Raw genomic sequence first — 23,647 nt, 5'->3', positions numbered from 1 at the left:
GTCGTCACCTCTCTCCTTTTCATCAGTAGCCTGTGGAGAGCCCAAATGTGTTGATTTGCTCGTTAAGTCGTCTCTCTGGAGATCGGCCATACGGTCTGTAGACCTCAGAAAAGCCCCATCCCTCCCCGCCGGGGCACAGCGAGCACCAGGAGAGGCAGAGTGGGTGCATGGCAGATAGGTCGCCAGGGGAGGCTGTGATGCACCCACAAGTCTGAAATGATATTTTTAAGCCACAGTGAAGATCTAATAATATTGGATGAAGACACAGTGTTCAGCTGGATTAGAGAGTCGCAGCATGTGAAAGATGAGAAACTTTCATACTGAATTATCAAGTATTCACCATATTTAAAAATAGATTTTGCATGTCCTTCTCCAGTCTCTGCCACATGCTTCAGTGAAGCCCTATGCACACAAACTGATTGTGTAAATTAATGAAATTATAGCAGCACCTGGTGCAAGGTGGATCACAGGGAAGGCTGTTGGCAAACATTCATTTAAATGTCTCACTTTTCTCTGAGCAAATTTGTCATCCCTGGCAATGTTACTGCAAGGTTTGATCAGTCATAGCCAAGAGTAAACAAAAGTCAATTTTTATCAAGCCTTGCTCTACAGTCAGGTTTTCCTGCCTGGGAGAATTTATTAGTGGTAACTGTCCATTTAGCTTTGAAAAAAAGCATTGAAAAAGGGAACGGGGGTGATCACAAACAAGGTTGGAAAATAAAAACAGGGCAGAGGATAATTTACCAACAACCCCGAAGCCACACATACATTCAAATAAAGGTGCTACCACAACATTTGCTTTCTGTCCTGAAGGTACAGTCCTGTGCCCAGGCTGCTACCAGCCCACATACAACCCCAAGGATTGCCTTGAGTAGCACACATGCAAATGTGGGTGAGGGCTTTCCCTTTCCAGGGGGCGTTCCTTGCGGGGACCTGGAGGGGAAGGAGACCTGCATTAGCAGTGAGGATACGCACATTCTCTGAGCCCATGAAGCTCACATACGAGCAGATCCTAGGAGTAGCCTAATTGCCGAGTCCCCAGGCATGGGCACCGCAGTGTGTTGTGCTCCTTGCGCTGGCTGAAGGCTTCCCTAGCAGGTGACGGCTCTGCAGCGTTAAGCCGGACACGCGCCTGCCTGGAAGCTCAGCAGGCCCCGCTGGGACAGCTCTGCTGCACATCAGTCCTCATGTGGATGCTGTTGGCCCACGGCCCCTGACAGACCTCGGCAGGGCCGTGGTGCCTGCAGCTGCCCCAGGCCGCGGCTCCCCGGTACCGCTCCAAGCTTAGGTCTACTTAAAACAGGTTGGGAACCCCAGTCCAAAATCCAGCTTCAGAAAAAGGCAGTTATGTGGCAATTCCAGCTGTGAGACGGAGCTACTCTGTGACAACGACGTTCATAACACTAGCAGTGTAATTAACTCATGCCATAAAGGTTACAGGAACAGCTGGAATCTGCTCATTCTTGTGCATATATATTAATAAGCCTGCAGCATTTCCACTCTTATGCTGCAATTTTGTTTTGTTTTTAAGTACAAATAAAAGTGCAATACAAATATAAATGCCAGACTTTTATGACCCAACCTACAGCAGTCATCACCAGGTCTTTCAGTGAGCAGTAATGGGGCTGGAGGGAGGCTAAGAAACACTACAAAGCTGGGTTTCACATGTTCTTTTTTATTTAAGTGAAAGAAGAGCAAGTGAAAATAAAGGTTTCACATTTCTTTCTGCTAAGCAGGTTTGTGCTTTTTATGCTGGTTAATAATGACATTTCCAATGCATATTACAGTTTTATACTCTTGAAAATATAACACGGATGCCAAACAAATAGACATTGTGGACAGAGGGGTTACAACCTTCCCAACAACTGCTGGAGGAGACAGCTACATGTAACAGAGTCTAACGATCTTGCATTTTACACTTTACAGCTGGATCACTGCAGAATAAAATAATTACACCATCATAGACCCATTACAAACATCAGCACAGGCAACAGAAATTCAAGAGTAAAAAAAAATCATGTCATCCTCAATTGCCTGAGAGCTACTCAGAAGTGTGCTGAGGATGTTACTTATGTCTGCAGAGACATACTTAAATCGGCTCCGAGAGTTTCTGATTGTCTTTCATTCCAGATAAGACTTCACAAAGAGCCACATGAGTAACACCGTAAGCAGGACAATCATGAAGTTCAGGAAGAGTTCCCGTGTGGATCGCTCCATTTGGGGGGATAACCAGGGCAGAGCAGAGGGCAGCAGGTGAAGCAATGGGAAAACTTCAGTGACTTCTCTGGGAGTGTCCTTGAGCTCAGCCTTCAGGTCACAAGCTCTTTGAAGGAAAAATAAAAATATGTGAAGAACTGATAAATGAAGTGGATATGTTCAGCAGGGCTATTTTTATGGGTATAAATAAATGTTTTTGTTGCTAAAACTTAGTAGGCACTGTGGATAGCAAAAGCTAGCTCCAGCAGCTTATCACCTTCTTTGATTTCCACCCCCTGACAAGTAGCATTCTCAGTGTCACCCCAAAATACATCTCGCAGGGTGAGCAGGCCTTGGAAATTATCTCTGCTTTGCACGAGCTTTTTAAAATACAGAATGCCCAGATCCCACTGATTGCTTTGAACTGATACACATTGCGTAGGTATTGCTACTCCTAGTTCCTAAAACTCCCATATTTGTTTGTGCATTCTTATTTTTGAAGTAGGTGGAAACCGATCACTGTCCAACAATTTATACAATTTTTATCCCACTTTCCCATCTTTTCTTAAGTATTTTTTGCTATTTACAAAATACTACAGTTTAAAAGATTTCAAATTTCAGCCTCTCTTATAAAGCTTAGGAGAGAAAACAGTGAACTGATGATACAGCCCAAAATCTAGGAGAGTTAGTTAAGTTACTGCTAGGAGACCCTAAGGTGCAACATATTCATTTCTGAAAAGCTTCACAAATGTCATGAGTTAATCCTCCAAATTAAATAGACTTTTCTCAAATATCTTCTGGCTTTCTTGCAATTTCGAGCAACATAGTTCAATTACTTCATGAATCCCATTCAAGTTAAATTCACGGAGTTTTCTGTTGGCTATGGTGACTGATTATTTTATTACAAGTTTAGATTTTTGAATATTCTTTGGATTCAGGCAGAGGATACTTTATCAAGAATAACACACCACTAATCCCATCTGAACACTGTATAAATAAAATTAAAATCTTTAAACAGATGAAGAAAAAGTTCTAGACAAACACAGAGTTTCAATCACACAAACTAAATCTTAAAGGAGATGTTAGATTAGTATGTAACGTCTATGGTGAAAACAGAGAAGCTTTGGGACTGTACCAGATTGAAGACAGAGTTTAAATAGAAACTGCTTTAGTCTGCAGATTAAATATTAAAAGGCTGGTACTTACACTTAACAAAATTCCTCCATTCCCATGCTGTTTTGTCAGCTTCCTATTTCCATGGGCAAGAGTAAATCTGACCTAATAAGTAAGACAAATTTTTTTTACCTTAAGAAGGTAAACAGAGCACGGTGGTCCTGCCTCCAGGACTGCGGGGCAATGCAGATATTATTTCCTTCTCAGCCTCTGGCTCTGTCCCACACGATCTGGATGCCTCGTCCCGGTGTGGGAACTAAAGTAGTCTGAGGGAGGAGAGCAACAAGTGTGTTGGCACCCGAGATGCTGACATCACACCCCAAATATTTTAAAAGGCCGAATGTGGGCTGCAGGATTCAGCTAAGGCTCTTTATGCACAGGGGACCAAGGGCTTATTTATTTACTGTAGTTTTATTTCTTCTTACTGTGTGCTGTACTAAGGGCAGGGTTATGTACAACCCTTCGGAGTCATTGGGGTTTAATAGGGAATTTCCTTTGGCCAGTTTGTGTTTCCATGCTCTAATTTAACTTCTTGTTAATGTGGGCCAAAGAAAAGAAAAGGAAAGGGACAACCAAAGAAAAGGAAAGAAGGGCCACGCGACGCAGCACATGCAGCTCCCGGGATCCCTGAAGACAGGTCCCCGCGGCCGAGGCCGTGGCTGTCATGCTAGCGCTGCGAGAGCTGTACAGCTGTTGCTGTCCTGCAGCCTCCGCAGCTTCTCATGTTCAGAGACATTTCAAAAACAGGAGCAAAAACCTTTTTTTTTTTTTTTCTTTTTTTGCATTTATACACAGATTAATGCAACACAGGAAGATTCACAAGAGAGATAAATTTGGGGCTAGGGGTTTTAGAAACCACAGTCCATTGCCTTAAAGAGCCACTAACTAACCTCCCTTCTCCTTCATTTATTTTCAGTGTTCTGAGTATTAATGCTCCAAATGCCTGAGCAGATAAATATTTCTGCCACCCTGCAGCATTTCTTCCCAGAAAGCACACGGCTCTGAGGCCCAGATAACTATAATCCCTACATAATCTTATCTTTGTCCAAGGCACTGCTGAAACTCATTATGCACATGAACTAAAGGAATTCACAGGGTGGGGTGTTTTTTTCCCCCCCTTTAAATAAATACTTCTGAAAGAGGACATCAGCAGAGCAGGCTAGACTGAAGCAGGACCAGATGCTGCCAGCCCTGTGCTGCAGACACTCAGCTCGCACGTCATCCTCTTGGTTGGGGGCTCATAACCTGCACTTCAAAGGAACGAGTATTTATTTCCACTGAAGTTAGAGTAGCCACTTCTGGAACATGGCACACGAACACGAGGATCCTGATGAGGTTTAAGTGCATAAAGGTCCCCACAGAACTGGCCCTTATTCTCACAGGCAAATACTACCTGATATATAATATGCAAATTATTTATTGAGTCTGATGCCTTTCGTATATTCACATTCAGGTGAACTGTGCTGTAGTATGGTTCGCAATACCCAAGCTTGCTGCCCAAGTCCATCTCCACGAGGTTCCCAGGATCAGCCTTCCCTTTGCACCAGCATGGAAACCCCTGTAACCATGCCATGCAAGCGAGCCGGGCTGACTGGAAACCAACCCCATGGAAAACAAAACAAAAAACAGCTGGATGGGTTCCCAAGGGGGTGGAGGGAAGGGGTGTCTGGGTTTTGCTGGATGATCTCCATAAATAGCCTCCCCACACAGTCATTAGATGTAGGAGGGGACCACTAATCTTCACTTTCATTGGCTTAAGAACTTCCTTGCAGATGAGCTCTTAGATGCGCAAGCAGCAAGTTCACAAAAGCCAACAGGCTGATGAGGAGTCCTCTCCTGAAGAGTACAGAGGAAAGGGCCAAGGTTTGACCTCCAGCTCATCCAGGGATTTAGACGCCTAAGCAGGTTGCAGGGTCCTGCAGCCACGCAGACTTTGACAAGCTGAGATACCACATCCCCTTCTCATACGGAGACCTGGGGTTTGGAGAAACCTGCATTCAACCACCTGCCCTCATCCTGAGGGCAGCTGGGTGTGTATCTAACTGTGACCTGCACTATGCCCTTCCCTGTCACATGCTCTGGAGCAGAAATCTCTTGATTTTTAAGGCGACGTCTATTTCATTTCACCTTGAATCATATAAATAGCCATCGGAATAAAGGTAAAACATTTGAGCATCACGATCTTAATTAAATGTTGCACATGAGTGCCTAAAAGTTCCCCTTAGGCTATGAAGTTTGGAGATTTGGAGCTTTTTTTAATTTCTGCCAACAGAAAAGGAAACAAAACAAAATAAAACACAACAAAGATACAGACTGGCAGACAAACAGAAAGGTTTTTCTTTAGCTGCAACACCTCAGCCCTGGCCACCAGGCAGGTATTTGTTTTTCCACCTTGACAGCCCTTCCTGTGCTCTTTCAGCACACGTCTGCCTTCCTGGACCTCACCCATGACACCTAGAAAACTTCCCTTCTTCAAAGTGCTCCTGAAATAGCACAATAAATGTCATCAACCAAGGCATGTAATAAACACCCGAACTCCTGCGTATCCTTCCTTTGCCTCTGCAGGCTTAGACCTTTCTGTGATTAGTGGCACTGAGGATGTTACAGGAGACCACACGAGAGTATGTAAGATCCTAAGCGGACCACATCAAAGGTCCATCTAACCTAAGTTACTGGCTGGTAGAGAAATTTGGAGAAAGCACATAGAAGTAGAGCAAATATAACATGATCCTTCCCTGGATATCCTCAAACTTCTAGGATTCAGCCTATTGGAACACATAGTTTGGGACTAGACGAGGTTGGTCTTATGCCTCTTTCATTGCACAAGCTGTCGGGTTGTTCCTTCAAATTAAATATAAAGGTCTATTTCTGCAGCTCTAATAGCTCGTACTGCAAAGAGCTCTACACCAGGGGAACTGCCCATAGATGGGCTCCTCTGCACAGCACTCTACGTATGTTTAGTGCTGAAAAAATAAAATGGCAAATTCAAATATTCTACATAGCAGAGAACGTCTTAACTTTCCTTGATTGAGAAATTGGAAGGCAGTTCTTTTGCTAGAACGGAGATCCAGCTAGCTCAGAAACACTTTCTGGTTGAGAGAACTAGTCCACAGTAACTTTAGAAGAGCCAGATTACTACGTTACAGTTATTTGTGATGCCACCTGACAAGATGTTCCCATATATATACATGAAGTCTTGGGAAAAAAAGACATTACACTAAACAGCAGCTAGGAATATAGCTGTGGAAAGTGTCTAGACTTTACCTGGAAATCCAATCCATGTTTGACTTCCATATATTAGAGACTGCAATTGACAGAGGCTGCAACTTCTAGACATCCCAACAAAGTGTACCCTGGCTGTTTACAAACAAAGTCCAAACACTGTAAAAGCAAGGTCTTTAAAAGGACGATTTATTTAACCAAGTGATTTAATACTGGTTTAGCAAAGATGGAAGAAGAGAAAGAAGAGGATAAGCCGAACCGTTTTACTTTAAATGATAGCCTAAAGGCTTAGATACTGTGCTCAATATTTTTCTTGATGGCACTTCAATTTTTCTTTCTTTTTTGACAGATCTGGATGTTCTCAGCTTTCACCTGCCCTGTGCCAAATCTCCCTCTCCATGCCTCACATACTCAAACTTAAGGCTCTAGTCTATATTTAAAGTTGCTCTGACTACTCAAGTTCTTCCTAGCCTACTAATCAAGCAGCGTGCAATCTTTCAAAGCTCTTCTTACATAATCAGAGCAGATTACCTACATTCTTCCTTTCCTCACCAGCTTTCTCATCAAGTACAAATTTTTTTTTAATTCATTAATAATTGGCTCATTTTTAAATTGGCACCTATTCTCTGCCATAATGACGAATATTCTCAGAAGATCCACTTACAACACTGATGTATTATTTTGTAGGAAACAACCAAGCTTGCAGCAACACACTCTACTTGTAATTACAGCATTTCATATGCAACTATGACACCTTACCATGGGAAGAGAGAACAGTCACCATTTAAGACTGCTCAGCAGATATGCTATAGATCTGTAAACCTGCTGATTTACAGTAGTAAATTGAAACTATCACTCACCTAAAAGCTACTGGGAGGAGATATATGAAGGAGTTTGAACACGGCATCAAGGAACCTGGACATTGCATCATCTTTTTCTTAGTCTTTTGATCGAATTCAAAACATTGTCAGCAGGATTCCATCACAGTGTACAGGAAGGTATGAGACCTGCATCTCCATGGGGTTCTGCAGCACAGAACCACCCACAGAAATAGTGAACACAGGCTCCCTTCATAGAGTTCATGAAGGAAAAGCAGGCAGTTTGAACATGCATATCATCTACCCATCTTCATAGATTCTACTGACCAACTCTGAAGGGAGGCTGGGGTGTTTAAGAGATATGGATCTGGCTAAATGGCAGAGGTATGTGCTTAGGCAGATGAACGTACCTGAGCTATTCCAGAATTGAATCCATAACAGCCGTGGGCTGAGGCAGCTGCTTGGGTTGGCTAATAGAAAAACTGTAGGTTCAAGAAGTCTTAAATGTTACCATTGTTTGGGAACACAGTACCTTTCTTGGGACTGCAGGGAGACATCTCAGTCTAATTAAATACAGGTGTTTTTAGGCCTCTCTTTTTGTTAAGTCTTCTAAACATTTATTTAAAGTGCTAAATTGAGGTTTCCTTTCTCAATGTGAGGCTTTTCATCCTCCAAGGACAGTTCAGTGTGTTCCAGGACAGAGATGTCATGTATTGTTTCCATACAAAGTTCCTGGTGAAGCAGATCAGGAAAGCTTTACATGCCTGTATGGCATTTACATTAGCATCAGGATCTGCTTTTAGGCTTACTGAAGCATAAAACATATCCCAGAGCAGGCAAGGATCAGCAGAAGTAAAGGATAAATTGTTAGATAATGAGATTACTCAGTTACAAAAGCATTTACCAGCTGCAGATGCTTCGAATAAATCCTCAGGTATCACAGCCATTGTTCCGTTCAACCACAGCAAACTCCATCACCATTTACTCAGCAGGTGGACAACACATAGGAGATGAAGATCTGTATTCAGTTCTGTCCTCAGCAAAGGGAGTCCCACAGGCCAGTTGGGCAAAGGATGGCATAGCAGCCACAAGGCAGAGCTGACTGGAAGCTTCAGCACTGAGAAATTTAGGCAGCTTTGGATAATAAGCATCTGCAGGTTGAGTTGTCAGTAGAGTGAAGTTCTTGAGGATTTACATTTTGTCTGTGGACACTCTACATAGAGCATCTTGCCCACAACTGTTGTTTTTTGCTGCTTACCAATCCTCTCCTAGACATCACTGAAGATATTGGTGGATTAGACTTTCAAATCTTAATGATCACAGTGCTTTTCCTTACAAGCTTTCACTTATGTTTAGCTCTGCTTCTTGCTGACTAAAGTCAGCAAGGTCAATTCTCATGGAACACAATAGGGAACAGGTGACAGGAAGGGAATCATTGCTACTTTCTAGTGTCTGAAATGTGGCATTCATCTTGTTCAACTTCAAACACACACCAGTTCTTGGGGAGAAACAGGTAAAGTACTGCTTGGGAAGGTATTTATCTTTTAAACTTTCATAGTCACTGAGAGGGAATATAACCAGAATCATTCAGGATAATAAGATGTTTCAGAGAAGAACAACAGCTGGGTCACATACACATTTATTATTACTGCAAGTTTATTGACTCTTTTTCTCTGACAATTTAATTCATTTTTTATACTTTTAAAACTATATTTTGTTAGGATTGTTTTATTATTTTTCTTTTAGCTCTTTTGGTTTTAGACTTCAGTAACTCTTGAGACAGAAAATACTCCTCCATTATTTCTCTCCGCTATTTCCAATTGAACAGAAGCTGCAATACTATGAGCCCAACTACAAATCAGCACGTTAATGCAGTTACACTGGTTGAGTACTTCTGACTCAGGAAAGATTACATGGAACCCTTAATATCATGGGGAAAGAAGACACAAAATTGTTTCTAAGGCACTACATATGAGAGAGAGGGCGGGAGGGATAGAGCAGACAGAGATCCTAATTTCAGTCTTTCATAGCTGGCTGTCTTCAAACTAATTTAAATGTCAGGTCAAGAGTGAAGAAAACATTGATTCATCTGCAACAGCAGTGACCCAGTCACCTCAAGGAAAATCAAGCCAGTGAATAGCATTTAGGGGATTAAATGTAATTAGGAGAAATAATCTAGAAATGCTGTTGAGAGCTTAGGCTTAGTCACGATGGATGAATTTTACATCCCATCTTGAACATGCTCTAGCTTATTCTGAATAGAACTGAAGTCTAGGACACAGAGTCTACCTTTCATTGCACTTTGAAGAAAAATACTGAAAGGCAATTCATCCCTGCAATGCTAAACATCAGGCCTTGAATTTAATGAATTTCTCCTGGAGGACAGTTAAAAGCTAATAGGGAATTCAGGGCTACACTATATGATATGCTCTCACTGCACACCCTTGTCCAGGCAGTATTGGCTGAAGCCATGGAGAGGCTTTTGAGCTTAATTTTATCAAAAGCTAATTTCCGCAATCAGGGACAAGGTCGTGGAGATGTAGATTACTCTGTCCACACTCTTCCACACTGCTAGAACTTAAAATGTGCCTTTGGCCAGAGCTGCAGTTTAGACAGACAAGGCAGTCAAGTGCGTGATACCTGAGACTGGGCTCCTGTCATGGGCACCTCTTCAGAGGCAGAGCCTTCAGAGCTCTTTGCCATGTCAGTTCCTCGTTGCCGTGGATGTCATTCCTGGATTTTGTGCTTAAACCAACAGACTTTGACTCACATATACCTGAGATGCTAAGGGAACAGAGGAAAAAAATCTAGTCAGCATTTGTTGAACTGAAAAATGGAATATCAACTCTGCGGTCTAGCCAAAAAAATATGTAATCAGGACTGATAGCAGAAGCTGAGACGAAAGAAAAAGGCATTAAAATCTGAAATACAATCTTCTTTCTTGAATTGAACTCTGCTTGCAGGTGGTGGAAAGGACATACTGGCAGAGCAGGGCTGCAGACAGAGGCAGCAATGCGCAGCTGTCTTTTCCCAGACCCTCACGGTCTTCCCAGAGGGACTGCTTCTAGGGTTTGGGGGTGGGAGATTTAGAGTGTTGCTAGTGGAATGTGGAATTAAGAAAACACCCCTAATGTCAGCCCTTCCTATCCTGCTAGGCTGATGCAACCCGGGGTTTCACAAACATGCCAGTGGTCTGGTAGCCAGCAATGTTTTAGAATTTGCCTTCAATAAAAGCTCTTTGAAAATGGCCAAAGCCTGTCCATTCTTTTCAGTGAGCTCTGTACCCTGTTTACACCAGAGTGCTTCCTTAAAATTTGTTGACGGTCTCCTGTGCCTGATATACTGATAAATAGGTCTTTCCCTATCACTTCTTATTGCATAGCATTAAGGAAATGCTTCATATGAAACAGTTCAGTGCTCTTACATCAAGACTGATCGATGCCATTGCAACGACTGGTGTGTTGAAAGTCTCCAGCAATATTTCCAAATATCCTGCAACAGGAGAGAAACCTGAAGCAAGAGAGGCCATCAGCTCACCACCTGTTGGCTGCATCCTAGTAACTGGCTGTATAAACAGATTGAAGGGTGCTTATCGCTATGAAAAAGTGGTAAGTTACTTTGACCTTATTTCTGAGTAGGCGTTTGGACATGAGAAGCCGCTGGTGTCCAGCAGCTTCTCCCCTTTCTTTATCCGGGAGTGAGGAATCTGCATGCCCATAGCCTGAGAGCAGATTTAGTTCTCTTACATGAAAAGAGGTGAGTCTTTAATTAACTATGTCCTGGCACCATGTAGAAATACAATTTTTATCTCCATGAACAAACATATCAGCACTACTGCTATGTGAAAAGTGTTCAGCCCTAACTCATACAGCTGTCGTGTGAGTTATTAAATCTCCAGAGTCATTTATAAGGCAGCCTGTAGATGCCCACTGCACGGAAGGTCTGCCTTGGGTTACTAGGTAGCCACCAGCTGTTGTGCCAACAGACGCTGGTACATTCAGCCTACACAGTCCATAGGGATATGGGCATATAAACCCATTTTTGAATGCTTTGAGCTTTGCTATGTGACACCATGCAAGTCACAGAATCACAGAATCACAGCAGGGTTGAGGTTGGAAGGGACCTCTAGAGATCATCTAGTCCAGCCCCCCTGCTCCAGCAGGGACACCTAGAGCACGTGGCACAGATGGGTTTGGAAGATCTCCAACGAAGGAGACTCCATAACCTCTCCAGACTCTGTCACCCTCACAGGAAAGAAGTTCTTCCTCATATGGAGATGGAATTTCCTGTGTTTTAATTTATACCTATTCCCTCTTGTGCTGTCACTTATGCTGTCCAACACCGAGAAGAGTTTGGCCCCATCCTCCCAACATTCTCTCCTCAAGTACTCGTACATATTGATAAGATCCCCTCTCGATCTTCTCTTCTCCAAGTTGAACAGGCCCAGCTCGCTTAGTCTTTCCTCATAAGATAGATGCTCCAGTCCCTTCATCATCTTCGTGGCTCTATACTGGACCCTCTCTAGGATCTCCACATCCCTCTTGTCCTGGGGAGCCCAGAACTGCACCCAATACTCCAGGTGCAGCCTCACCAGAGCTGAGCAGAGGGGCAGGATCCCCTCACTCCAGCTGCTGGCAACGCTCCTCCTGATGCAGTCAGGACCCATTGGCCTTCTTTGCCGCAAGGGCACATTGCTGGTTCAGTGACTGCTTATGCTGCACTTACTTAGGCTGCAGTAAGCACTTGCGTGCATGCCTGGTGTGGTGTACGTGAGGCAGAACTTTCCCCTTCTCTGTGCAAGAGGCTACTCCATATTTGAATAAACACGAATGTCATGGAGTCTGTGAGACATTTCAAGAAAGCAGTGTTACCCACCTGTAGCAAAGCTGGGGTGGTGATAGAGACCTGTGAGCCATTCCCAGTGGTGTGGCTGGCTAGGAAGACCTAGCCAGAGAGATGGAATGTCCTGGAAGACACACTCTATGAAGAAAGTGCTGCAGGGGAATGGGATTGTGCATGCACAGTCCAAAAGGGGTGGAGGTATGGCCACTCTTTCTTAGGAAATTTGCCTTCTTTGATATCCCTCACTTAAGTCAAAGAAGCAGAATGTCTGCAATTCTGGCTAAATCCTGGCCAAACGAGGTCCCCCAAACCTCTTCAGGCAGCCAAATAAACAGCAGGTTCTGAGTGATGCTCTGCCAGTTAGCATTAGTTTTAGTTTCCTACCATTCCCACACAAGAACAAAGAACTCCAACAGAATGGTGCAGAGAGTGCAAAATAAAAAACAAACAAACAAAAAACACCAGTTCCACAGTGGGAGATCTCCCTTTGGCTAAAAGACCATCAGGAGGTATCTAGTCAACAGTGGCCAGTTTATGCAGATGAAAAGCTCCCTAACCTTGAGACCATGGGAAGAAGGAGTGCCCTTCTTTAGGGGCTGTCAAAGCAGCATGGGAACAAAATCTGCTTACTGGAACCCACAGTTTATAGCCCATCTGAGGAAAAAATAATAATATAAATCAAAAAAGAATAGGAGGGATAACAAGTGCTTCTCCAATTTCTACGAAGTAAAAGCTTGGAGTGGGACAGAGAGCAGACTATTACTAGCTAGGAACCAACACAAGGCAACATGGTGGTCTGCAGATAGGATGTGGAGGGAGAAGTGCTCTGCCCAGCGCATGACTGGTAGAGAGGGAACCACACTGAGTTGTCTGTCTGTACCAGAACTAGGAATAGACTTGAATTTAAACAAAAAGGAAGCTTATCTCTACATCACTGCATCAGTGTGAGGTGTGATTGAGCAGTTTTTTACAATAGTTTTGAGTTTCTGGGGCTGGTGCTAGAAGCTAGAAGGCCTAATGGTTCTGCAAGACTCAGGTGTTCATTTCAAATGGAAAGAGAAGTAATGAATAGGTGAGGTGACACTAACTGGTGCCTAGAATATATTTCTGCTGGATCATCACCCTCATAAAGAATTTCAGCAGAAACATGCTGATAGTTACATTTCTCTTTTATTTATTGAGCCAAATACAAGGCTGGCATGAATTAGTGTCACACCAGTGAGTGTAATCAACATCCTCATCTTAAAACATATTATTCTTTGACCCAAAACCAAGTGAGAAGCACCGTTCAATACTAAACAGTATCGTTTTTATGGTTCGGAGGCCATCAGTGGAGCTCTGTCATGATTAATTTGGCACACACGGTATTCATCTTTTAAATGTCCCATATGCAGCATTCCTGATAGGCTGAATTGGATTTCTCTTTGCATAACAGTAACAAGTAACCATAGCAACCCAAATAAATGCCTGATTCCCGAGTAAATATGAACTACAATAGCAAACATGACCTTGATTTAAGGAGCCATATTCTGATAAACTTTCCTTTTACTTCGGTTTTCTTGGCCCATGAATGGTCTCAACCTTCTCTCATCGAATTCAATAGGAATCTTGCTACAGGTTTTATTTGAGGCAGGACTGATCTCTAAATATGTGGTGGCACCCTTTCATGTTCTTTAGGACAAACTGCTGGTATGGCTTGGAGTGATTTGACAAGAAGGGACAGCGGGAGCAGATCTCTGCTCAGCAGCGATTCACCCTTCCATCTTTGAAACATTTATAAACAACCAAAGAGAGTCAGGAGGTCTCTGGTGACTTTCTAATCACATCAGCCATTTAACTTGAGTGGACAGAATCAAATCTGACAAGAAATTTGGCCTAAAACAATGCAAACTGGAGTGTTTGTATGTAACTATTGAAAAGAAATTCTATTCTTTCTTTCTTTATGCAGACTACTACTATTACAGAGTAAATGAAAAAAAGTCAGGCATAAATATTCTAGACAATCCAGTAAACTACTTCCTCTACAGGGCCCAGATTCTAACTTCAGACTATTGTTAACGCAACTGAGATTTAGGGACTGTCTAACCCCAGAGAAAAGAGTTTTGAACAAATCATAGAACAGCTCAAAACAAAATCCTTAGTCTGGGCCCCTGCAGTGTTTTTTTGGGGTTTTTTTGTTTGTTTTTTTTTGTTTTTTGTTTTTAACTTTCTGCCTGGACAACATCCACATCGTAATCAGCAATTTAGAGGTTTTTCACTCAAAATGTTTTACTAGGCATATGATTTATTGGACTCTTTGCTGGATGAATGTCAAAAATTAACAACAATTTTTAACAGGACTACTGGCTAGTAGCATATAGGAAGGGAGAAAAGTCCTAACACTAGGTAGTAACAGCTGGAAGATAAAGCTTTTATCTTTTGATAAATATTCCTTGCCCCCTTCTCATCTCAGTAATCATATTTTGTGTGTCAATGATAAACAGTTTAATCAACTATCTGCTTCCTACAAAATCAGTTAACACATCTCAGTATGAGCAGATGGGATTTCATCACCTGAGGGTATACAACAGCAGACAGATAACAGTGAGTGAGCAGTACACAGACACCTGTGTTTACACCTGCCAACCACAGTGTGATATGGCTAAGGAATAAAACAGCAGCACCCATTCCCCGCTCCGTTATCGTACCTTTCCTTCAAAGCATCATATCTTCTGCAAACGTACTATCGTTCTTTCCCTTCTCTGAAATAGGAAACTATCAGTTTTTACCCTCCAGAGGCTTAATTAGGCAACTACTAGGACCAAATGTGCCTCAGTGCACAGCTGAATCAGCAGCATGTGAATTAAGTGTTTGTGGCAGCGGGTGCCAGGTCCTTGGCCCTGTGAGGCCTCCCAGTACACTGTGAAGTGCCAGCCATTTTGCACTGTGCCAGTGGCTGTACAGCCTTCCTAAAGAGAAGCCTTGTTCAGCATTTCTGTAAAGTACCCACACCCAGAAACAACTGTGTGACATGATAAGGCCAGATCCCACAAAAATGTCTCCATGCCCAAGGTGCTATCTGCAGACCATACCAGCAGTGGCATGACCTGTGTGTGGTGGGGGGCTGAGAAAGGTCCATTCCCATCAGCATCTGGTATATGCAGGTTCTCTGTACCGAGCATTGCACTTCCAGTCGGTGGAACAGATACCATAGACAAAATTGGCCACACTGCTATTTTTCCCTTGAATGCTCACAAACCAAGTGAAAGGAGGATGCAGAGTTGCTGTGACCTTTTACTGTGGCACTGTATGCACAGATATCCTTAGGTGTGTAAGGAGACTTGTGACTGGTGGCAGGTCAGGCCACCCATGTGGGCAGCCCACCAGTTAAGCAGTAAACTCAGAATGGTAGAAGGAAGGTCCTGAAGTTTTGTGATGAATTCACAGAGGAAATGAGAGCGCCATTAATGTTGGAAGATTGTTGGTTGCATTGGTCCTTTGGGGCTGGCCATTATCTGCTCCCATAATTTCATTTTGAAGCACTTTGACCTTGAGAACTGGGCAACGAACACCTAAATAGTGACATCAATCCTCAGGAAGAAAATTAACTGCCTAGGAGAGACGAATGCATTTAAAGTTATGAGATACTTCACTTGCAAAGACTGTGTTGAAAACACTGGTTGAATGCATCTCTCTGTCATATGCCCCTCTCTCAAGTCTCTTTTAGCTCTTCATTTACCAGAAGAGGTACCTTGTACTGTGGATCAAAGACACTTCCCTGATATCAGCTCTGGCTGTACAGATGCATGAATTCTTACTCCATCATAACTTTTCCCTGACAGAGAAGGCATGCAAGCAAGTTGACACACTCCTTGGGCTTGGCCTGATCCTATTAACAAAAGTTGTACTTTGCCCATAGGACTTAGTAACTTCTTTGCACCTAGTAAACCAGTCATGTTGGGTGACGTGACATTGCCTTGCACCAACCCTGGCTAGCACAAACACCTCTTCCTCCAGCAGGAGCTGTTGGCCCAGCACACTTTGACTCTCTGCTTCGTTCCTGTGGAGCCTACTACTCTCTTAGAAGCAGCAATCTGTGCTAGATCAAACAAGAAACCTGTTATCCCAGAAAACATCAGGGATATGTTGCTTCATTATCTTGAGCTAAAGTTCAGTTTTACTACCCCTGACACTCTAGCAGGTGTTGATGCTTGTTTAATGATTACCTGGGGAATAAGGACACAGGAACCTTGCTAGCTCATGCTATTTCCTATGTGCAGTTCTCCTTGTAATAAGAAATGATGTGTCTGTGCCAGTTATTTCCTGAGGTTTGCCAGCATGTGGCTTGTGTATGACCTGCCTGAGAGGGGGAGGTACAACAGAAATGTCAGCCAAGGAGCAATGGAGAAATGTTTGTGCGTATGTGTGTATGTGGGTGCATGGGAGGAGGGAGCAGGATCTGAGATCTGCCTGCTTGCTCCCACTGGCAGCATGATGGGGCTTGTTTTGCCAAGGCATCTGACTTGGAAGAATAAGAAGGTCTTGTCCTGACAGTGCCCTGACAGAGAGAATGCACCAAGCCTTGTTGCAAAGAAGAAGTGGTCAAGCAGTCAAGTCAAGTACAGGAAGCTGGTGACCAGCAAGTCACAGTGGTATTTGAAAATGGTGTTTGGTCCAAAGTTCTCACCAAGAGGTCAGTAGCACTCAGGGATCACGTCCAAGAAACAGGAAGGATAGAGGTGAATATAACTTGAGACAGATGCAGAGAATACAGCTCACCATATCCAGCCACAAATATTTTTGATGAGAAATGATCCCGTTGTGTGTTTTAACTTCGTCAGCAATATCATCTATGTTACAATAAGGTATCTAAATGGGATTCACTGTTATGTCTCACCAGGAATAGTATTGTTCTTGTCATACTACACTAGCTAAGCAAGTGCGAGCTGGTTTGGAATTGGCAGGGAAATATATGTGATTCAGGCATCGCCAGAAAATTATAAACAGAGATATGATTGTATAAGTAATTGTTTTTTACCAAGGTTACCATGCAGCTTCAAAATCCCTTCTTCAAAAGTAACTCAGATTATTACAGTTTTAATGGTCAAGTAAAAGAAAGAGAAAAAAACCCATCAGAGTCTTCAGAGATCATTTTTAAAATCAGGGTTATTTCAGATGCTTTCCTTCCCTCACTAGACTCCTCTGTCCTTTATTCTATCAACAATTGCTTCAGAGCCAGGTTATCTTTATGGTTCAGGCTATGAATTTTATAAATGCCTTTGGCACTGCAGTAGCCCCAGGCTTGTCATCAGCATAGAACAACAGTAATCTGAGTAAGAAATATGACTGATCCCACCTACAAATCTAATCTTGGATCTGTGTTTCAACTGCAGCACTGCATTTCTCATCCAAGACACACATCCCAGAAGCCAGGCAGGGGATGGTATCCGACTGGCTTTCCGAGCACACGACGGAGATGCAAACTACAGTCAACTGTCTCCAGCTTCTTCAGCGTACACTGAGAAGTCCTACCTCCATAAAGGAGGGAAGTTTCTCTTGAAATAAGAAAGTTCGTTTTCACGACTAGGCCCATCAGGTCTGTAATCTGCTCTATGTTTTTTTCTTCCTTTTGTGTTTCATTCAGAAATTTCAAATGCACATGCTAGGCTACTGGGCTGCACAGGACATGGCAAGCAAGGGAGAAGATGTGTTATGTTACTCAATCCAAGTCCCACTGGACTCTACATAAAATCAATAGTATCTTCTGTAGGAGACAGTCTCTCTGACTGTCATGGGCCAAGCATTTTAGACTGATAAACCCAGCTGTTATGCCAATTTCTTTGACAGAAAATCTTAATCACATAGCATATGTTTGGCAATGTCAGCTCGATCTTAGTATCACTAGTACAAAGCGTTGCTTACCACATCTGACCTTCATTTTCCCACATGACTAGGTGCAAATCCTTGTTTACAGCCTCACTGAAACTTTAGCTGAGCCAATTCTCCAGTAACAAAAGCAGGACAGGATTCCCCTGCCCACACATTTATGAGGCTGATCTCTGCTGCGCCTTCTCTTCTCAGCAAGGCCCTCAACCACGCAGGAGTGTGGGTGACCCTGCTGCCCCAGGGGGCCCTGTGGATTTCCCTGCTGCCATAAGGATGCTGCATGCATCCGTGCTCCCAACCAGGACACATCTGTTGCGGTAAACAAAACAAAGTCCGGTATGTGTCACTCCAAGGCCCGCAAATGCTCCCTCAGGCAGTGCTCATGCGTAGTTTGGGGGTAATGTGATGGGCAGTTTGGATGGGATCCCCTCATTGCAAGAGGGACGAGAGTTCAGCTGCATGCACGGCAGGTTGTCCAGGCAAAGAGCTGTCCTTGACCACCTTAATTCAGTAATTATAACATAGCCTTATAGGACTAACATCATGCTGGGCTGTCCAGCTTGGGTCAGCCTCTCCGTAGGCAGTCATTCCCTCATTCTTTGTTTGGCTCAGTCAGGCTCTTCTTCAGTGAGAACATGACATCCTTCCCCTTAACACTGAGCCCTACCACTGTGTCCAAAGCTGAGATGAAAACAACTGTACAACATGGGATATATTGCCACCTGTTCACGGAATATTCCTGTTCTCTACCCAGCTCCCAAAATCTCCTCCTCAGGGTATGAGAAAACTGTATGAACCTTTCTTTGCATGCTTGAGGCCTGAGATACAAAACAAAGTATAAAATTGTACTTCAGAGAACAGCAGCAGCTTCTGCATATTGATTGTGAGTCAGGCAGGGTTAAGGCAGCCATGGTGTTAGACCGGAAAAATGGGAATCCCAGCGCAGTGGTCTATGCTATTAACAGTGCCACAAGGGAACAGCTGTTCAATTTACAGTGCATGAAATATTTGAAAAATAAATTTCTGGAACGTGATAAGGATGTTTAATACGATGTCACCTCCTGGGATTAATGAAGCACTTGAAGAACTGAAGGTCATAATCCTGTGGCAAAGGAAAACTATGAAGGAAAGAACGCTGCATTCTTCTGCCGTTATGATTTGTAGTTCTTGGGCACATAGTCAAGAAGTCCTTGTCAAGCACTATTCGGACACAGAATCACCACCAGCAGTAAGTGCAGACCCTGGGCTACAGTGAAGGACCCTATGGAAACAGCTACGTCACGAACCAGTCATGAAGGGGCACCATTTCCCCTGCTTCCCACTTTCCCAGTGCACTATTACCTCTGTGCCCCTTCTTGCACCCCTCCATTGAGTCTTGAGACCAGACCAGGGCCTCGCTAGAGTGAAGGGTCAATGCACAGAACCAGTATTTGTCTCCCACTGGTTTGGGTGAAGCTTCATACACCCATCTGAACCTGAAGAGCAGTTCCAAGGTGGGCTAGGGTCCCTCCAGAAGCCCATGTGAATACTTAACATCTGTTCCTGGCATTGGCAGGAGAGACACTCATGGCCTAGTCCTAGGGCAACCGGAGAAGGGCACTCGCACCCAGCGCGTCTTGCAGCTCCAGCATCCTCGCAGCCAGCGCTGCCCTCCTGGGCACTCTGCAGGCTGGTGCCAGCTCCTCCACCTGCCAGGTGGCTAGCCAGCAAAACCTGGTTGCCCGGAGCTCCACTTTACACATGCACCTACCCTCTCCAATGCCAGTTACCTTCCCACACTGCAGTCAAAAACCTCCACAAACCCATGCCAGCTAACAAATGAAAGAGTTTATTTTTCTCCCTCCTTTTCACCATTTTCTCAGTGGTTCCTGGCACTGTCCTAGGAATACATATGCACCACTTACTTACACTGCATAATTCTCCATCATGGGGCCACAGAAACCACAGTGAGGCAGATGCCCTGAGGAATCTCTATGGAGCAAATAGCACAGCTGGGCTGAGAACAGACAGTAGCATCACACTGGTGCCAGTGTTCACGCTATGGAGACATCACCCTGAGGGATGAAGCTGTCTAGTAATTCAGACGTTGTTGCAGTGCCCCTGAGAAACAGACTGTGAATGGGACCCCGCAAGGTCTCACAGCTGTCTGCTTAACAGCAAGGTTCTCTGCATACTTTTTTTTCTGTGTTCTGCATAACCTCTAATCCAGGCTCTTGCAACACCTGATGCTTGGGGCCTCCATGGGGTTGATGGCAGTGTGGTATGTTCCTATGGGAATGGCACGAGCTGTGACAAATCAGGGCTGCCAAAGGATTTAGAGATTTGTAAAGTGCCCGAAGAGACTACAATATGATTTCATGGTGACATAAAAGGGAAAAATGCAGCTAGGCAACTTCAGGTAGTCTGTCTATGGGAATCTTGTGTTTCCCAGCCTGCAGTGCAGCTGCACTAATAAAGGAGACAGAGCATTCATAACTCCTGTCATAATTGCAAGTCTTTATGAAAGAGAGCAGCGTTCTATAGATATAAATCTGTACTGGAAGGCATGCAGATACTGCACCTCAGGGGCAGCCTAACTTCCACCCCAGAACCTCAGTGCAAGCAGGTGAGTGTCCTCAGCTTGTCACCCCAAAGCCCCTTCACAGTAGCTACACTGAAGTAGTGTGCTTGACTATGTTGTATCAGAGATTGCCTCGGTCTGTATCATCTCTGCTACCAGAATATGTCAGAAACACTGAATGGCTGAACTGAGGATGAAAAGCACTACTATCCATTAGGATATTTCCTCCAAACTTTTTGTAAGACCTATTTTTTAACACTGTTTATTTTCCTTATGAATCATTAGAGTTAAGAAGCCTTGCAGAAAATCACCAACGCCTTAAGTGAGATTTTAAAATGCCTCTTCTCCTTCCTCCCTTTTGTTAGGGCTGGGCCAGATTATTTTACAGTTTATTGCTTAGTGCCTTTCACAGGAACTACTCACTGAGGTGATAAATGTTTACATAAATTCAGCTGTTCAGTAAGTATTGTACCACTTTTTATTTTTCCTATAATATTGTCCTGGGAAAATGTGAACATTTCAGTAGAGAAGTAGTTAATGTTTACTGCAAATTGTACTTGCAGTGTGCTCAGGGAGGAACAGGATAACTAGCAAAATAACCTCCCCCTACGGCCTGATTTAAACCTCCAGAAATCCACTGAGACTTTTCCACCATGCTCTTCACCTCAAGCAAAACTTACTCTGTTCACCCCTTGTACCTCATACATGCTTGAAAAAGCTGGAGGGACCTACAGGCCAAGTTATCACAAAAAAAAATCACCAAAAGCCCCACATTTTCAGGTTTACTCATCTCATTTGAATAAAAATCTTTGAAACAGGATGGTAGTTTTTTATTAGAAAAAAAAAAAAAGAAGGAAGAAACCTTGTGACTGCTTCTATGGAAACAAAGCACATTTTCCCCATTCAAACCCCTATCATTTAATTACTTTTTATACAGTAAAGGTCTTTGAATTTCAAAGTGTCTGAGCACCACTAAAGACCAAGCTATAGTTTTTCCATCTAACAAATGGCACACTGGAAAGCTATTTGCTGTAAATTATTCACAGGCCGTGAAACTGTGGCCCTGGGCCTCATTTCTTCCTGGACATTTCCAGAAGAAAGAAGATAAAAAAGATATATACAGAAACCAGCATGGCATTTTCTTTGCTCCTCTCTCTATACAACTTAAACTTATGGGTAGACAACAGCAGCTCATCTCCAGCCTAGCAAGACTTGGCGGTGCAGAGGGTTTGGAGAGCTTTTGTGAAGTCTTTGAGAGGCCAGAAAAGATGAGGAAAAAGTCCTGAGTGTGCAGAGGAGCTGAGGCAGGTTTTCTTAAGCATGAGTTGAGATAGCTAGCATTCACAGGCCAGCTGCTTCAGTCTTGGGTGGAGCTAAATAGAAAATGGACCTGAACAGGCAAAGACATTCAAATTTGTGGTTGCCTTAGCCCAGAGGAGCAAGTAGGTTGTTTCCTTGCTGTGCTTAAGCTGGAGAAGAACCAGAAGCAATAAACATTTTCAGATACTGAGTACTAGAAAGGACACTGCTGCTGCCTGTTATAAACAGAAACTTTCATTCCAGTGTGAACTGGCTTCCTGAGTGCAAGAAGATCACAGCCATGGAGCAACATGTTCCTAGCAAGGAACTAAGGAGGTCCAGATATGAATCATGAAGGTCCATGAGGGATTTGCCCCCAACTCCTTTAATTGACTGGAATGACCATGGTTAACAACATAACCTCTGGAACATAAAGTTTGTGGTGCTGAGTTTCACTCTTCAGAGTTCTGTGTTAAAAAGTATTGGTACTGAGCTCATTTTTTCTGTACTGTAAATATCTATTTCTGTACTGTAAATATCTTCTGCAATGCTCTAATAAAGCTTTTTCCTAAAAATTCTGTTTCAAAATATTAATAAAAAAAAAGAATTAGCCCTTGTCCACAAATTCCCACTCTTTGCATTAAGTAGAAATTTTGATTTGCCAATGTTGTTGTTGTGATTTTTTTTTTAAGTTTGTGGATTTGAGTCTTCTGCAAGAGTTCCTAAGTTTCTCACAGGCTGTGGGGAGATATCCTGAAGCCCTTGTTGTCTGCAGATATGTAAAGGACAGGGCACAATAATTTATTGAAGGATGAAGGCTAATCTTTACACACACAGAATTCCCATGGGAGGCTGTTTTTTCAGTCGTTAGTCCTTGCTAGACCAGCATTTGAAGTATTCTTTACAACTTGCGGTTATATATTCACACCAACCCCGTTCCAATATACGCTCGCGGCTTGGCAGGTTTCCCAGACTGTTGCTGTGCTCCATAACTCTCAGACAACAGAAGTACAAGCTACAGCCGCTGCTCGCTGTAGGCAGCGCGGCCGAGGCGGCAGTGCTGCCGTGTGCTGCTCTGAAGCCTTTACAGTCACCATCTGTGGTACGTACGGACGTCACTGCCGCAGGATGCCTGTCAGCTCCTGCTTCAGAACCTCATTAGGGAACAGTCAGGCATTGTCTGACGCCTGACTTGTTTGGATGAATTATTTCTGCAGCGAGGAACCAAAAGTGTAATGTTTCAGAAAAGTTTGGTGCCCTTGGAAAGCAACAGAACATGTCAACAGGTTTGGGCCTGAAAAACATCTCTCTTCAAACAGCAGAAGTATCTGAAAAGAGCTAAAAAGCGCCTAAGTTATGTGAAAAAAATGTGGATCTGCTGTGCAACTTGCTGGATTTTAACAAGCAATCACAGAAAATACAAGCTAGGATTCAAACCCATAGGAAGGTACTTTTATTTTAAGTGTTTTCTGAGAGGTAAAGAATAATTGGAAGTTAGGGGAGCTGGGGGAAGAGAAGGAAACTTCAACAGCGTCGGTGACTTTTAGACACCAACAGGTTTTTTTGCCTAGTAGCAAAATATATGAATAGCCACTAGAGGGGCTTTCTGCAGCCCAAGAAATTTCGGGGAAATGCTAATGAGGAAACCAGTTTCGATATTTTAAAATCTGTC

At 43.4% G+C, this 23,647-nt stretch overlaps 1 protein-coding gene across 2 annotated transcripts in view; it reads right to left on the bottom strand.

Moving 5' to 3' along the window:
* Nucleotides 1-1,655: 1,655 nt before the first annotated feature.
* Nucleotides 1,656-23,647, bottom strand: part of SLN (sarcolipin) — a 72,158-nt gene continuing 50,166 nt past the window's right edge. Inside the window, exons 1-2 of one of the 2 annotated variants that reach the window (XM_088522365.1) lie at nucleotides 3,502-3,584; nucleotides 1,656-2,323 (exon numbers count right to left, since the gene is read on the bottom strand). In XM_088522365.1, coding sequence (XP_088378491.1) covers nucleotides 2,122-2,217 — 96 coding nt within the window. In that variant the 5' untranslated portion in view covers nucleotides 2,218-2,323; nucleotides 3,502-3,584 and the 3' untranslated portion in view covers nucleotides 1,656-2,121. Of the gene's footprint in view, nucleotides 2,324-3,501; nucleotides 3,585-23,647 lie in introns of those variants that run through there. The other variant, XM_088522366.1, reaches the window with a different exon arrangement.

The sequence above is a fragment of the Tinamus guttatus genome, unplaced genomic scaffold, assembly GCF_059628265.1.
Source record: "Tinamus guttatus ecotype Peru unplaced genomic scaffold, ASM5962826v1 Tinamus_guttatus_pri_ptg000150l, whole genome shotgun sequence".
Lineage (NCBI taxonomy): Eukaryota > Metazoa > Chordata > Aves > Tinamiformes > Tinamidae > Tinamus > Tinamus guttatus.
Note: the sequence above shows the minus strand (reverse complement) of the source record. Positions and strands in the feature narration are given on the sequence as shown.